At 40.3% G+C, this 15,417-nt stretch overlaps 1 protein-coding gene across 1 annotated transcript in view; it reads left to right on the forward strand.

Annotated features, from left to right (window-relative positions):
- Positions 1-15,417, forward strand: part of LOC122548812 (laminin subunit alpha-3-like) — a 376,692-nt gene that overhangs the window by 68,606 nt on the left and 292,669 nt on the right. The window contains exon 3 of the mRNA XM_043687604.1: positions 10,793-10,910. Within this exon, the coding sequence (XP_043543539.1) occupies positions 10,793-10,910 (118 nt within the window). The remainder of the gene's footprint in view (positions 1-10,792; positions 10,911-15,417) is intronic.

The raw sequence follows: 15,417 nt of genomic DNA on the forward strand, positions 1-15,417 counted from the left end.
TGTTGTTTGTTTCTTATGTATTGAAATAAACTTTTACTATCATTTCTAATATTACTGGCTAGCTTACCTTCATATTTGATCCTCTCCTTCCTTATTTCTCTCTTTGTTATCCTCTGTTTGTTTTTGTAGCCTTCCCAATCTTCTGATTTCCCAGTGCTCTTGGCCACTTTATAGGATCTCTCTTTTTCTTTGATAGATTTCCTGACTTCCTTTGTCAGCCATGGCTGTCTAATCCCTCCCCGGATAATCTTTCTCTTCTTGGGGATGAACCTCTGTACAGTGTCCTCAATTATACCCACAAACTCCTGCCATTTTTGCTCTACTGTCTTCCCTGCTAGGCTCTGCTTCCAGTCTATTTTCGTCAGTTCCTCTCTCATGCCCTCATAATTACCTTTATTTAACTGTAACACCATTACATCCGATTTTGCCTTCTCTCTTTCAAGGCATGCAGACTGAACTCTACCATATTATGATCGCTGCTTCCTAAGTGTTCCCTTACTTTAAGATTTTTTATAAAGTCTGGTTCACTACATACTGAGTTGACACAGCAAGGATTGCAAGAGATTGACTGACAGGTCTCAAGATTTGGATGTTTTCTAGAGACGGAAGGACACTGAGGTTCTTCAGGCCACCTCCAATGTGTTGATTCTGAATTATTTCAAAATCTACTTTTCTAATACTGGGGTGATAATATGCCCATCAGAAAAGCACATTTCATTCTGTTCAAACCTCAATATCACACTTTAGAAGGCAGCCTGCATGCCTTTCCACCTCTCTTAATTCGAGTAGATCACCTCCAAAATTATCTCCAGGGTGGGCTGGAGTTGGCATTAATTTCTGCCATTGGTATGAGTTCAGAAATGGGAGGCAGAGATTTGCATGAGCTGAACCTTAGACTAGGTGGAAAATAGGAACCTAGCAGAAGAAGATATCAAGATGTCAGAAGAGTAGGGCTTCTGTGCCAGGGCTTGTCGGCTCCAACCACTTTTTGTTTTTTTCCCTTTAAGTGTCTTTTTTTTTCCATACTTTATACTTCCCTTCCATTTACGTATCATTGGGGGCGGTGAGGAATTCCAGCTTGAGTGGGCCCAGCATTGATCTTATGGTGGCAGCGAGTGAGCCCTTACTTACATTTCTGGGGCGAACATGGGACCTGCCATGGAATTGTTGGCTGCTACATCAGTGGAGGCAACATGACGAAGTAGGCTCACCTGCGAAAGATGACACCTGAGGGTTGATGACTTTGTCGTTGGTTGGGTCTGATGTTGGCAGAAGGGCATCACAGTGACATTGATGAGGTGGGTCCAGTGGCGAGAGAAGCGACTCTGATATTGGTGAGTCCGATACAGGTGGGTGCTGAGGTGGTGGTGGCGGGAAATCAGGCCAGTGGTGAAAGATGGCACCTGATCTTGATGTTGGTTGGGTCTGGTGTAGACTGTGGTGAGGTGGTGGAGGAAGGATAGTGGTACAGGCATCATTGATGATGAGTTGGCTCAATACTGATGGACCTTCTTCAAGCTAAATCTTTTTTTTTATTATTATTAAACCTACTCAAAATGGTGCTAGATTGTTGCAACAGTGGAAAAACTTTTCACTGTATTTTACTGGTTTACCCACTACAAAATACACGTGACAATAGCATCATAAATCATGACTCATGAAGATAGGAATAGGTAAAGTTCAGTGTAATCATGCTAAATAAATATTGATTAAATGAGGCTTAGTGCATTATTTTGTTGTGAGCTAAGTACATTCCCACCCCACAGGATTCCAATGTCTGGTATAGCTTTATCACTGAATGCACAGCATTGGGGATTTGAGCTAATCCCTCAGATTATAATTTGCATATCTTGATCTTGTTGAAGTGAAGTGAAAGCTATCGTCATCCCAGGGCACCATAGATTGCTTTCTCTTTAGAAAAAGACAGTCAGTGATGTGTTTTACCTGAGAGTCATCACACCTCAGGTGAGGTTGTGCGGTTGAGGAGGCAGGACCTTTGTGGGAACCTCAGCCAGTACAAGAATTGAACCCACATGTCCAGCCAACTGAGCAATGATGCTAAGAATGGAGACAGGGAGTAGGGAGATGAAGTTACCTGAAAACCACATTGTTGCCAAAAAATCATTAACCACAGTAATTAATATTTGAGTGCAGTACCTATTAACAGCTGTGTATGATTTGGCTGCCTGTGAATCCATTGTTGCAGGGGTTGCTGAAGAGCAGGAACCATTTATCAAAGTAACACAACTCTAATCCAATAAATATTTGACATTCCTTTCAAGTAGTTAGTGGTCCAAGCATGGAGGCCTTTGACTCCAACCTAATTAATATAGATGCCAATATGTATAGCTCTCCAATATTTCATAATTACAAAAATAAATATAACAGGATCTTTTGTATTAGAATGCACATTGTCACTCTGCTTTGAAACAGATTTTGTGATTGTTAAGTTTTTGCCAGTTACGTTTCATTCTTATTTTTGATACGTTACTTATTCCTTATTTGTCAAAGAAACATTTAATCAGCCGTAGAATCATAGAATCACAGCCTTGTTGTAAGTTGTCCTATAAATTCCTACAACAGCTCACTATGTCTTTAACATGAAATAATGTTTTGTGCTATTCTTGGTTGAAAAGGGAGTGTCATTATGCAGGATATGAGTTGAATTGAATAACGATCCTTGTTGGTTGGTGATGAACCATGGAAACACTCCTGCAGCTATATTGTGTAATTCAGGCAATGATTAACAGGCCAGTCATTCAGGTGAAGGGGAGAAATATTTACTAAACCTTCAGTAATGCACTTAGGGCGACGTAATAATGACACATGGGTCCAGGAAATCTATCAGTATATTAATGATACATACCATTATTAATATGCAAATCAGTTAACAATTCAGGGGATGAAGAGATACACGTTTAGATGTGTACAACTAACTTCTCACTGTTTGCCTCCCCATTATTTTTAAGTACTTGCTAAAGTTTTATATTAATAGTTCATTAAATAGAGAAGAGATGTGAGAGATTTGGCGACATAAATCATTCAAAGAATCATTAGAAGTTAACATGGTCATAAAAATGTCATCATAACAATGTGAAGCATTACAATGGTTTTGGAAAAAAGAGCAATATAAGACATTGGTCCTTGGTTAGATCACATTTAGAACATTCATCCAAAACATTCCAATAAGGGAGATATTTTCAAGCAAAACCATTTTATAAAATCCTACATTGGAAACACGGACTAAATTTTATAGGGGCCTGAGTAACACGGACTATGGTGAAATTTGTGGCAGAATTGTTATAGAAGTCCAGTAAGGTTAATCTCAATCTCGTGAGCAGAAGCTTGAGTGGCTCGCTGGGATTCTCAATGGGAAGCAGTGAGTTGCCAAATAAGGTGGGTTTATACCTTGGTAAACCACTTGTTGGCTCCACAGCTTGCTGAGTTAATATTCAGCTTCCTATCTTATCAAACATACTGGGCAAGCCAGATTTCTCCACATGGGAGTGAGGCTTGTTGACTTCAACTTGACACAGGCTGCAAGAAACTGATTGGTCTATGGATCAGTAACTAGTTGTCGGTGAGAAAGGCCTTCTGCATGCCAACAAATATGTGTTTGGTTCTCATGTTTCTGAACAGCTTAGGCTAGTGAAAAAGATAGACAAAAAATATCAGGCCTCTAGGTGAAAGTGAGGACTGCAGATACTGGAGATCAGAGTGAAGATTAGAGTGGTGCTGGAAAAGCACAGCAGGTCAGACAGCATCTGTGGAGCAGGAAAATCGACATTTTGGGCAAAAGCCTGATGAAGCGCTCCTGCCCGAAACATTGATTTTCCTATTCCTCGGATGCTGTCTGACCTGTGCTTTTCCAGCACCACTCTGATATCAGATCTCTACCAGCTTAGAGCTGACTCTCTCTTCTCCAGGTAAAAGTCCATTTAAATCTGAAGAAAACAAGTTTAGAAAATATTCATTTCATTCTTGAGATGTGGGCATACCTTGGGCCAGCATTTATTGCCTGTCCCTAATTGTCCTTGATAAGGTGGTTGTGAGCTACATTCTTGAATCATTGCAGTCCATTTAGACAACTAGGAACATAGAATATAAAAGCAAGAATAGGTCATTTGGCCCTTTGAGTCTGCTCTGCCAATCAGTATGATCATGGCTGAGTATGCTGATTCTGCTCTAGGCTCATACACCTTGATCACTTTAGCCTTAAGAATAATATCTGTCTCTTTCTTAAAAAAATATTCAATGTTTGGGCCTTGACCGCTTTCTACAGTGTAGAATTCTATAGGCCCTGGGTGAAGAAATTTCTCCACATCTCATTCCTAACTGGCCTACCCAACATCCTTTAATTGTGACGCTTGGTTCTGGACTCACTGGTCATTAAGAACATCTTTCCTGCATTTACCCTGTCTAATCCTGTTAGGATTTTATAGGTTTCTATGAGAGTTCCCTTATTAGAGTCATAGAGTCATAGATATGTATAGCACGGAAACAGACCCTTCGGTCCAACTCGTCCATGCCGACCAGATATCTCAATCCAATCTAGTCCCACCTGCCAGCACCTGGCCCATATCCCTCCAAACCCTTCCTATTCATATACCCATCCAAATGCCTTTTAAATATTGCAATTGTACCAGCCTCCACCACTTCCTTTAGCAACTCATTCCATACACGTATCACCTTCTGCATGAAAACGTTGCTCCTTAGGTCTCTTTTATATCTTTACCCTCTCACCCTAAACCTACGCCATCTAGTTCTGGACTCCCCCACACCAGGGAAGAGACTTTGTGTGTTTATCCTATCCATGATTTGGAGATACCGGTGTTGGACTGGGGTGTACAAAGTTAAAAATCACACAACACCAGGTTATAGTCCAACAGGTTTAATTGGAAGCACTCTAGCTTTCGGAGTGTCGCTCCTTCATCAGGTGATAGTGGAGGGCACAATCCTAAAACACAGAATTTATAGCAAAAATTTACAGTGTGATGTAACTGAAATTATACATTGAAAAATACTTTGATTGTCTGTTGAGTCTTACATGTGTTTGAATACCATGATAGTTTCACTCCTATCATGTGTAAATCACAAAACCTTTTTTTTAAAAGTTGCATTTTCAGGTTAGCTGTTAACATGGGTGATAGCTAGACAATATGTTGAAGGTGTTAGCCCCCGGTGTTCTCTGTCTATGCTATGATGTTTTAGATTGATTCTAATCTAAAAAGTGAGATAACGGAGTTTTACATGAATTCATGCAGTTTTTGAGCAAAGTACAATGTAACTCTGCAAGTACAAATTCACACCACAAAATATATGTGTGCATGTGGGTCTTTGTCTGTCTGTGTGGGTGTGTCTGTCGGGGTTGGGGGTTGTGAGTGTGAGAGAGAGTGTATATGTGTGTGTGTAGTGAGTGTGGAGTGTCTTAAGTCTGTGAGGGGGTGCATGTGTGAGTGTGGGAGTGTGTGTGCGTGTCAGTTACATCACACTGTAAATTTTTGCTATAAATTCTGTGTTTTAGGATTGAGTCCTCTACTATCACCTGATGAAGGAGCGACGCTCCGAAAGCTAGCGTGCTTTCTGTTTCAGACCCTTAAATATTGTCATGCCTTGCTGCAGTTGCAAACTGTAAATAAAGATGCAATATTTATGCAGTCACCAGAAAAATAAAAGTTCTTTTAAAATAGTTATATAATTCCCCAATTTATCTGACTTTCAGACCCAGTTTAATAGAAAACATGGACCAGGTTTCTGTACTTAATAAGGAATACTATTTAGTACAAATAAATGGACTCTAATGACGTGTTAACAATTATGAATTTAACACTATTATTTAAATGTCTAATCACATTATAAATTCCTAGACACACACACACACACACACACGGACACACAAAGATCATGGGTGTCATGGATGGAGAGAAAAACTGGAAAGGAAATTCAGTAATCTCTGTTCACAGGATCTGCTGGGATCTTGGACTGATCAGAACCCTGCTTCTCAATTTTTTTTTGAATAAGGGGCACAAGGTGGCTAATTCACTTATGAAATGCCTCTGACTTAATTCTCATCTTATTTCAACTGCTGAAGGTAATACTAACTAGTTTTCTTCAGGTTTAAAGTGGCTTTTACTAAAGGAAATAGAGAGAGTTCCTGAGCTGGTGGAGATCTGAAGGTTTCTTGTATCTTGCTCAAAGTCTCAGCTGTTCAACTACCACAGGATCAATCACACAGTTGATGGTAGGCAAAAGGCTTTTGCCATTGGTCTATGGATCAGTGACCAGTTGTCAGTCAACTGCTTGTTGCCAACCAAGGTTCCATCAGTACATAACCTTTCAGTTCCAGCTCATGTGTAGTCACACTTCAACTACAAATGGAACCAGCAGCTGTCTAAACAGCGCTTGAAATTATAGGTTACCTGCTTTCAAAACATGCAGTAATCCTCTAGCAATGCTTGTTTTGAAACAGTTCTTTTAACATTTCAGTCTTCAATTAAAAATACAGGAAAATACACAGGCACAATTTTTACACCTTTCATAAACCTTTATAGAGAAATAGTGTTTATAAACAGTTCACAAATTCATACTAAGGTGATTGCATTGTTTGAAAGTTATGATTTATATAAATGCCACCAATTGTGGTTTAAAGAGGTCACATATGCAAATTGAAAATTAATTTTGTTGATAAGTGATGGAAAGCAACAGTTAATCACAAATATGGCTCTATAGGAAGTGAGTGTTTAGAAAAGTTCTTCAGAGTTTAAAATAATCTCTTAATAAAAATTTAATGCACAAAATGAACAAAACAAGATAGGTGCATGGGGTCCCAGACCAGACATCTCCCCACCCCCCTCCTGTTTCTCTGCAGGCTTCAACCCCACTTGCCCCCACACCTAGTCCAGTCCCCTTGCCTCTCTCAGTGTAGGTCAACCCTCCCACTCTGACCAAACCCCTGTTCTTGTTGCAGACATCCCCCCCATCCCACTTCCTGCACCGGTCTTCGTCTTTGCTCCCCTGGGGCCACAGCCCTACCCTGTCAGTGGGTGATATCACTGTGCATTAAACTTGATGACATTGTCGGCACATGTATAGATCTGCCCTGTTGCAGCCAGCTGACATCACAGAAACTATGTCTGTGCCTGCATTGTGGCCATATTGACGTTTATGGATAATCTTTCCATTGTTGAAATCACATTTACATTAAAGCACTGCAAAACAGGGCTCAATAGCAGCCTTCATACAATGTACCACCAAATATTATTGAAGATACAATAAATATTTGTTGAACCTGTAATGATCATTCATTCCCGTGAAAATCATGCTGGAACAGCATCCCTCCTCTTGTACTGTTATTGTATTCTCCGTGCAACAAAGTCCCTTCTTCAGAGGACAGGAAGCTTTTATGTTTTGGGAATTGTAAGTGTGACATAACATTTGCTCTCCAAGTTTGATAAGCAGCCCATAAAGCCTAAGCAATGTTACCATAACTGTAAAAGAAAATAAAAATGAATGAATGTTGGGTACTATTAATAGCTGTATCAATAGGAATGTACATTTGACTGACATACACAGGTCAGTCTGATGTGGGATGGATTACATTTGGACATTTCAAGGGCAGTTGTAAAATGAGATTTCTATTTCTATAGCTGTGAGATACATTAGACAAGTAGCTCTGGATAACAAGACACTTCGATATTGTCTGTCTGCGGGAGAAAGAAACAGAATGTTAAAGCTGTCTTATGAACATTGAAGCTAAGGAACATTGGAGCATAGGAACATGAGGAGCCCATTTACAGTATTCATCCTGTGTGTTCCCTTATGCAAAGAGATACCTTCATAAACTCAACTTAGCCTTACCTTTAATCATTCTTAGATTCTGGGACAATGAACAGCTCATCTGTTTTATTGATGAGCGTCAAAAATACTGAAGACATTGCAGTTTTTCTGATGACAGCTCAATGCAAAATGGGATAGAAATGGGAGAATAAACAAATAATGAATTTATAGGAAATGAAAATGTTGCTGTAAAGCTTGATTTTGGTGAAATTAGATGCCTCAGTCATGATCTAAAATTTATTGAACTCATTATTGTATGTGGAAGGCTGTATACTGCCCAATTAAAAGATTTGGTGCTGTTTTTAACATTAGCCTTTAGCTTCACTGGAAAAATTTAAGACCACCATTTATCAGGCACTAGTCATGAATGTATGGAATGCTCCCTATTTGCCTGAATAAGTGCAGCTCCAACAACACTCAAGAAGCTTGACACCATCCATATAAGGAGAAAGTGAGGACTGCAGATGCTGGAGATCAAAGTCAAAAAGTGTGGCGCTGGAAAGGCACAGCAGGTCAGGCAGCATCCAAAGAACGGGAAAGCCGATGATTCAGGCATAAGCCTTTTATCAGGAATTCACTATCCATTACAATGCAGCTTGATTGGCAGCACATCCACAAGCAGTCACTCCCTCCACCTCTGGCACTCACTAGCAGCAGTGTACTATCTACAAGATGCGCAATAGAAATTCACCAAAGATTCATAAATACCACGTTCCAAATCACAACCACTATCATCTAGAAGGGCAAGGGCAGCAGCTATATGGGAACACCACCATCTGTAAGTTCCCCTCCAAGTCATTCATCATCCTAACTTGGAAATATATCACCGTTCCTTCAGTGTCACTGGGTCAAAATCCAGGAATTCCCTCCCTAAGGGCATGTACTGCAGCGGTTCAAGTAGGCAGCACACCTCCACCCTCTCAGGAACAACTATGGATGGACAATAAATGCTGGCTGGCTAGTGACGCCCAGACCCCATGCATTAAAAAAAATGATATAACTGCCAAAACTTGTAAGCTGATTTATATTCAGCTGGCTTGTTTCCTGAAAATAAATATGAATACTGCAACAAAAAGACCTCTCAGAGGATGCTCTCAAATGTGATGTTGTACATGATTTAACAGGCCATTGTATCACATGGAAGACCAAATCCCTGGAAAATCCATTAATTGAAGCATGGGAAAAATCTTTGTGCGGACTACTGTACAGTTACAGGAGGCTTAGTTGGAAATAGATCAACATACAAATCTGGAAAGATGATAAGTCAAAGCAATGGAGGGATTTGAAGATGAGGCTTTAACCTCTGCAATTTTTCTCCATAACCCTCTCCACTTCCAGCTGGGGAGGCAGTGGCATAATGGTAATGTCATTGAAATAATATCCTGAACCCCAGGCCAATGCAACATGGGTTTGAATATGACTTTAACAGAAATTTGAATTCAATAAAAATCTGGAATAAAAATCCACTTGGTTCACATGGAAGACAAGAGAACCTTCCTTTCAAGAAGAATTTCGGTATGGTTTACCTGTGATACCCATAGGACTCACACTGGCTGAGATTATCATGAAAGATTCTTCTTCTGTGTTTCTCCCCTTGCCTGAGCTGTGATGACCCTCAGGTCAAACTACCACCAGTCATCTTCTCCGAAGGAGAAAGCAACCCTATGGTCACTTGGGACTTTGGCAACCTCTCCCTTGTTTTTTACATGTGACTCCAGGTCCACAGCAATGTGGTTGTCCCTAATGTCTTATTGAAATGATGTGGCAAACTAGTCAGATAAAGGGGAAGTTACAGATGGCTAATAAATGCAGACCTAGCCAGTGATGCCTCCGTTCCATGAATGAATCAAAAAAACCCAACTTACCTTCTTCAAAGTGATCTTTAAAACTGATCTCTTTAGAAGAGCTTTTGATCATTTGTCCCATTACCTCCTTATGTGACTCAGTGTCAAATCATGCTTGATACCAGACCAGTGAAATGCCTTTGAATATATAATACAATGAAGCCACTAAATAGATTCAAGCTGCAATTGCTGTGTAAGTTGAAATTTGTACTTTCCACTATGTAAATCATTTCCAGTAACACAGTGTCAATGTACTCAAATTCATTTAGTAGATTCCATTGTCTTACTTTATTGTCCACCAAGTGTTCATTTTACACTTCTCCTATTTTAATTCTCCGTAATCTCAAAATTTAGTGGCAACTTTCAACCCACAGGATGGCTAATTGATCGTAATAAGTACTGTTCTCTTAATATATTTGTGAATTTTTTGTACTGTTTGTGTGACCAGAATGAACAATTTCTAATCAAAGATTAGTTAGCACTACAGACACATTTCCATACAATACGTGACCTCCTTATACTTCCTACCAAAATGTATTATATTGCATTGAAGTTAATTTGTCAATTACATGCTCACTATACATATTTGTAAAAGCCTTCCAGTATTTTGTCAGAATCCTTCTCTGTACTAATGACATTTGTTAATGTGAAGTTCCTCAGCATATTTTGAAATTTCCTTTACTTCCTTGTTGTAATGTTACCCAAAAGAATAAAATAACTGTTTTAACTCGAGACTGAACACTACCTTGAAAGCTGGTGCACGATAACAGATTGTGAACATCCAATTATTTTATATTGCTCAGGGAACACAGCTTATATATAAATTCTGAGCCGAAGCCTGACAGAGAACTCTATAATCCGTAATGATTTAATCAACAAAATAAGTGGTACAAAAAACAATAGAAATTACAAAAGACTTTATCTTACTGGATCTGAAATTAATTGATGTTTCAATTTTTAAACATCTGATAAAACTCAAATATAATGTACAATGAAAGTACGTACATGATAAACAAACTCCTTTTGATTAGCAAATTGATCAAATGTATAAATATTTTTGATTGCAGGACCTATTATATTAATATTAATGAAATCATTTGTCTTCTTAACAGCTTTTCCATGTGGCTTATATTCTTATAAAGTTTGCTAATTCTCCACGTCCTGACCTTTGGGTGCTTGAGAGATCAGTTGACTTTGGAAGATCCTACAGTCCATGGCAGTACTTCGCTCGTAAGTCTCACATGTTTTTACCTCGGGATTTTACTTTATTTTGTTCTTGCTTTTACAAACTAGTTTCTTCATCTAGAGAGGAATAAGTTGATTAGGGATAGTCAACATGGTTTTGTGAAGGGTAGGTCATGCCTCACAAGCCTTATTGAGTTCTTTGAAATGGTGACTAAACAGGTGGATGAGGGTAAAGCGATTGATGTGGTGGATATGGATTTCAGCAAAGCGTTTTTTAAGGTTCCGCACAGTAGGCTATTCCACAAAATGCTGAGGCACGAGATCAAGGGTGATGTAGCAGACTGGATCAGATATTGGCTAGCTGAAAGAAGATAGAGAGTGGTGGTTGATGGGAAATGTTCATCCTGGAGTTCAGTCACTAGTGGGGTACCGCAAGGATCTGTTTTAGGGCCACTGCTGTTTGTCATTTTTATAAATGACCTAGATGAGGAAATAGAAGGATGGGTTAGTAAATTTGCAGATGACACTAAGGTTGATAGAGTTATGGATAGTGCTGAAGGTTGTTACAGGTTACAGAGGGACATAGATAAGCTGCAGAGCTGGGCTGGGAGGTAGCAAATGGAGTTTAATGTGGACAAGTGTGAGATGATTCACTTTGAAGGAGCAACAGGAGTAAAGAGTACTGGGCTATTGATAAGATTCTTGGTAGTGTAGATGAGCAGAGAGATCTCGGTGTCCATGTACATAGATCCCTGAAAGTTGCCACCCAGGTTGATAGGGTTGTTAAGAATGCGTACCGATGTGTTAACTTTTATTGGTAGAGGAATTGAGTTTCGGAACCACGAGATCATGCTGCAGCTGTACAAATCTCTGTTGCAGTCGCACTTGGAGTACTGCACATAGTTCTGATCACTGCATTGTAGGAAGGATGTGGAAGCTTTGGAAAGGGTGCAGAGGAGATTTACTAGGATGTTGGGTGGTATGGAGGGAAGGTCTTATGAGGAAAGGCTGAGGGACTTGAGGCTGTTTTTGTTAGAGATAAGAAGGTTGAGAGGTGATTTAATTGAGACATGTAAGATAATCAAAGGATTAGATAGGATGGACAGTGAGAACCTTTTTCCTCAGATGATGATGGCCAACACATGGGGACATAGCTTTAAATTGAGGGGTAATAGATATAAGACAGATGTCAGTGGTAGTTTCTTTACTCAGAGAGTAGGAGGGGTGTGCAACACATTGCCTTAAACAGTAGCAGACTTGCCAACTTTAAGGGCATTTAAATGAACATTGGATAAACATATGGATGAAAATGTAATAGTGTAGGATAGATAGGCTTCAGCTTGGTTCCACAGGTTGGCGCAAAATAAAGGGCCGTAGGGCCTGTACTGCGCTGTAATGTTCTATGTTTTATATGTTCTTCAAAGTTCAACTTGAAGTTCTTGGCTGAATCAAAAAATGAAATACTGAAAATGCTAGGCACCTGGAATAAAAACAAAATGCTGGAAACATGCAGCCTCTTTGGAGAAGAATTAATGTCTTGTTCAAAGATCTTTCATTATTGACATGAAATATTGAGCTCAGATTTTGCCACCCTAACACAGGGCAAACCTGGATCTGGTGACTTTAAATGGAGGTTTTGGGTGGAACATAAATTTAAATGTCCCAGCCAATTACCAGAGTAAACCTGATTGGGTGGTGATCCAAAGTACTCCAGAGTTATGTGAATTACAAAAAGCTAGTGTCCAAGTTCACTGGGGAGAAGGGGAAGGCAAATGGAGTTTTTTTTCAAGGGAATATAGTGTAACAATAGGAAACATTGAACATGAAACAATATAGCACAGGAACAGGCCTTTCAGCCCACCATGTCTTTGCTGCATGATGCCATTCTAAAAGAAACCCATTTGTCTGCATGTGGTCCATATCCCTCTATTTCCTGCCTGTTCATGTATCTAAATTCCTCTTAAATGTTGCTGTCATGTTTGCTTCTACAACATCCCTAGGCAGTGCATTCCACTACGTAAAAAAGCTTCCCTTATCTCCTTTAAACCTTTCCCCTCTCATCTTAAACCTATATCCCCTACTATTTTCCATTTCCACACTGAGAAAGAGACTCCCAACTACCCATCCTTTCTGTGCCTCTTATAATTTTAAATACTTATGTCAGATCACTCCTCAACCTTCAATGTTGTAGTGCAAATAATCACATTTTGTTCAAGTTCTCCTTATAGCTAGTACACTCCAACCCAGGTTACATTGTGGTAAATTTCTTTTGCATCCTCTCAAAAGTCTCCATATCCTTCCTATTGTGTGGTGACCAGAACTGCACACAATACTCCATAGGTGGCCAAACTAAAGTCTTATACAACTGCAATATGACTTGCGACCTTTTATACTTAATGCCCCAACTGATGAAGGCAAGCATGCCGAATGTCTGCTTTCCCACCTTATCCACTCGTGTTGCTATTTTCAGGGAGCTATGGACATGCACCCCAAGATCCCTAAAGTATATCAATTCTTCTGAGGGTCCTGCCATTTACTGTGCACTTTCCACTTGCATTTTACCTCTCTAATTATAACTCTGATCTCTCTCTCTGCACCTTCTCTGTGGCTGTAACAATCTATTCTGCACTCTGTTCTGTCACTCTGATGCACTTTGTATGGTACGGTCTGTGTGTATAAGAACACAAAACAACACTTTTCTCTATATCTCAGTACATCTGACAATAAATCAAACTCAAATTCAAATCAAACTTAAACTCAAGATGTTTACCTTACACCTCTGTCTGCAATACTTCCTCTATAATGTGTCGACTTAAAATTATCAGATGGGCACACAATGTGGTTCACTTACACTTGCTAGACATTGTATATATTCATAGGCAGGCACCTGGCCTGGAAAAGGAACATGCCCAGACGTTGAGCTTTATTTGAAATACACTAAACAGGAGAATGATACTTCCCCAGTGATTTTTCCATGGCAACGCCCTGACGAGGCAGAATTACCTTGCTGTCCAATGACTACCCTTTTTTCTTGCCATATAAGTAGCTGCTTCCTTCTTTGTTTCAGTCCTGATGAATGCAAGACTTAAAGATTCTTCAATAGTTTTTATTTCTTCATCAATACTCAAATTCTGTCCTGTCATCTGATTTATTCTCATTAAACAGATATTATATGCAATAATCACATTTTTCCTTTAAAATTACAATTAATAAGGAGAAAACATTCCTGGGCAGCTTCAGCTTTTTTTTGTTTCTTTATGATTTATGAGCAGTAAAGTAGTTAGAATCATAGAATCCCTACAGTGTGGAAGCGGGCCATTCAGACCATCGAGTCCACACTGACCTTCTGAAGAGCATCCTACTCAGATCAACTCCTCTACCTTATCCCTGTAACCCTGCATTTTCCCCGTGGCCAATCCACCTAACCTGCACTTCCCTGGACACTATATGCAATTTAGCATGGCCAATCCACCTAACCTGCACATCTTTGCACTTCGGGAGGAAACCCATGCTGACACGGGAAGAATGTGCAAACTCCACACAGTTGCCCAAGGGAATCAAACCCGAGTCTCTGGTGCTGTGAGGCAACAGTGCTAGCCACTGTGCCACCACTGAGCTACTAGACCACCACTGAGCCATTGCAGTTGAATGTTTCTGTGGGATTTTATTGTGTACAAATATGACCATAAGATCAAGTTGGCCATTCATCCCCTCATGTCTGCTTCACCATTCAGTGGGATCATAGCTGATCTGATAATCCTCAACATCATTTCTCTGCCTTTTCCTCATAACCCTTGATTCCATTATTGAATAAGAATCTGTTGTCTAGCCTTGAATATAGTTAATGACGTGGCCTTGACAGTGTCTCTGGTAAAGAATTACACAGGTTCACTGTCTTCTGAGAGAAGAAGGATTATTCGAGGGGCTGAGAGGGTGATAGATAGAAGCTGCAGGGACATAGTTACGCCAGAGAACAGAGGTAGCTGGGTAACAGTTAGAGGTGGGAAGGGGAGGAAGCAGGCAGTGCAGGGATCCCCTGTGGTCGTTCCCCTCAACAATAAGTATACCGCTTTGGATACTGTTGGGAGGGACGGCCTAGCAGGGGTAAGCTTCAGTGACCGGGTCTCTGGCACGAGGTCCGGCTCTGAGGCCCAGAAGGGAAAAGGGGAGAGGAGGAGAGCGCGAGTTATAGGAGACTCTATAGTTAGAGGGACAGACAGATGGTTCTGTGGACATGGGCAAGACTCTCGGATGGTTTGTTGGCACCAACGACATAGGTAGGAAGAGGGGTGGGGAGGTCATTCAGGAGCTCAGGGATTAGGCTGGAAGCTAAAAGCTAGGACGGACAGAGTCGTCATCTCTGGGTTGTTGCCGGTGCCACGTGACAGTGAGGCAAGGAATAGGGAGAGAGTGCAGTTGAACACGTGGCTGCAAGGATGGTGTAGGAGGGGGAGCTTGGACTGCATTCTGGGGAAGATGGGACCTGTACAAGCAGGACGGGTTGCACCTGAACCAGAAGGGAATCAATATCCTGGGGGGTAGGTTTGCTAGC

This window comes from Chiloscyllium plagiosum, chromosome 4, assembly GCF_004010195.1.
Source record: "Chiloscyllium plagiosum isolate BGI_BamShark_2017 chromosome 4, ASM401019v2, whole genome shotgun sequence".
NCBI classification, from domain to species: Eukaryota; Metazoa; Chordata; class Chondrichthyes; order Orectolobiformes; family Hemiscylliidae; genus Chiloscyllium; species Chiloscyllium plagiosum.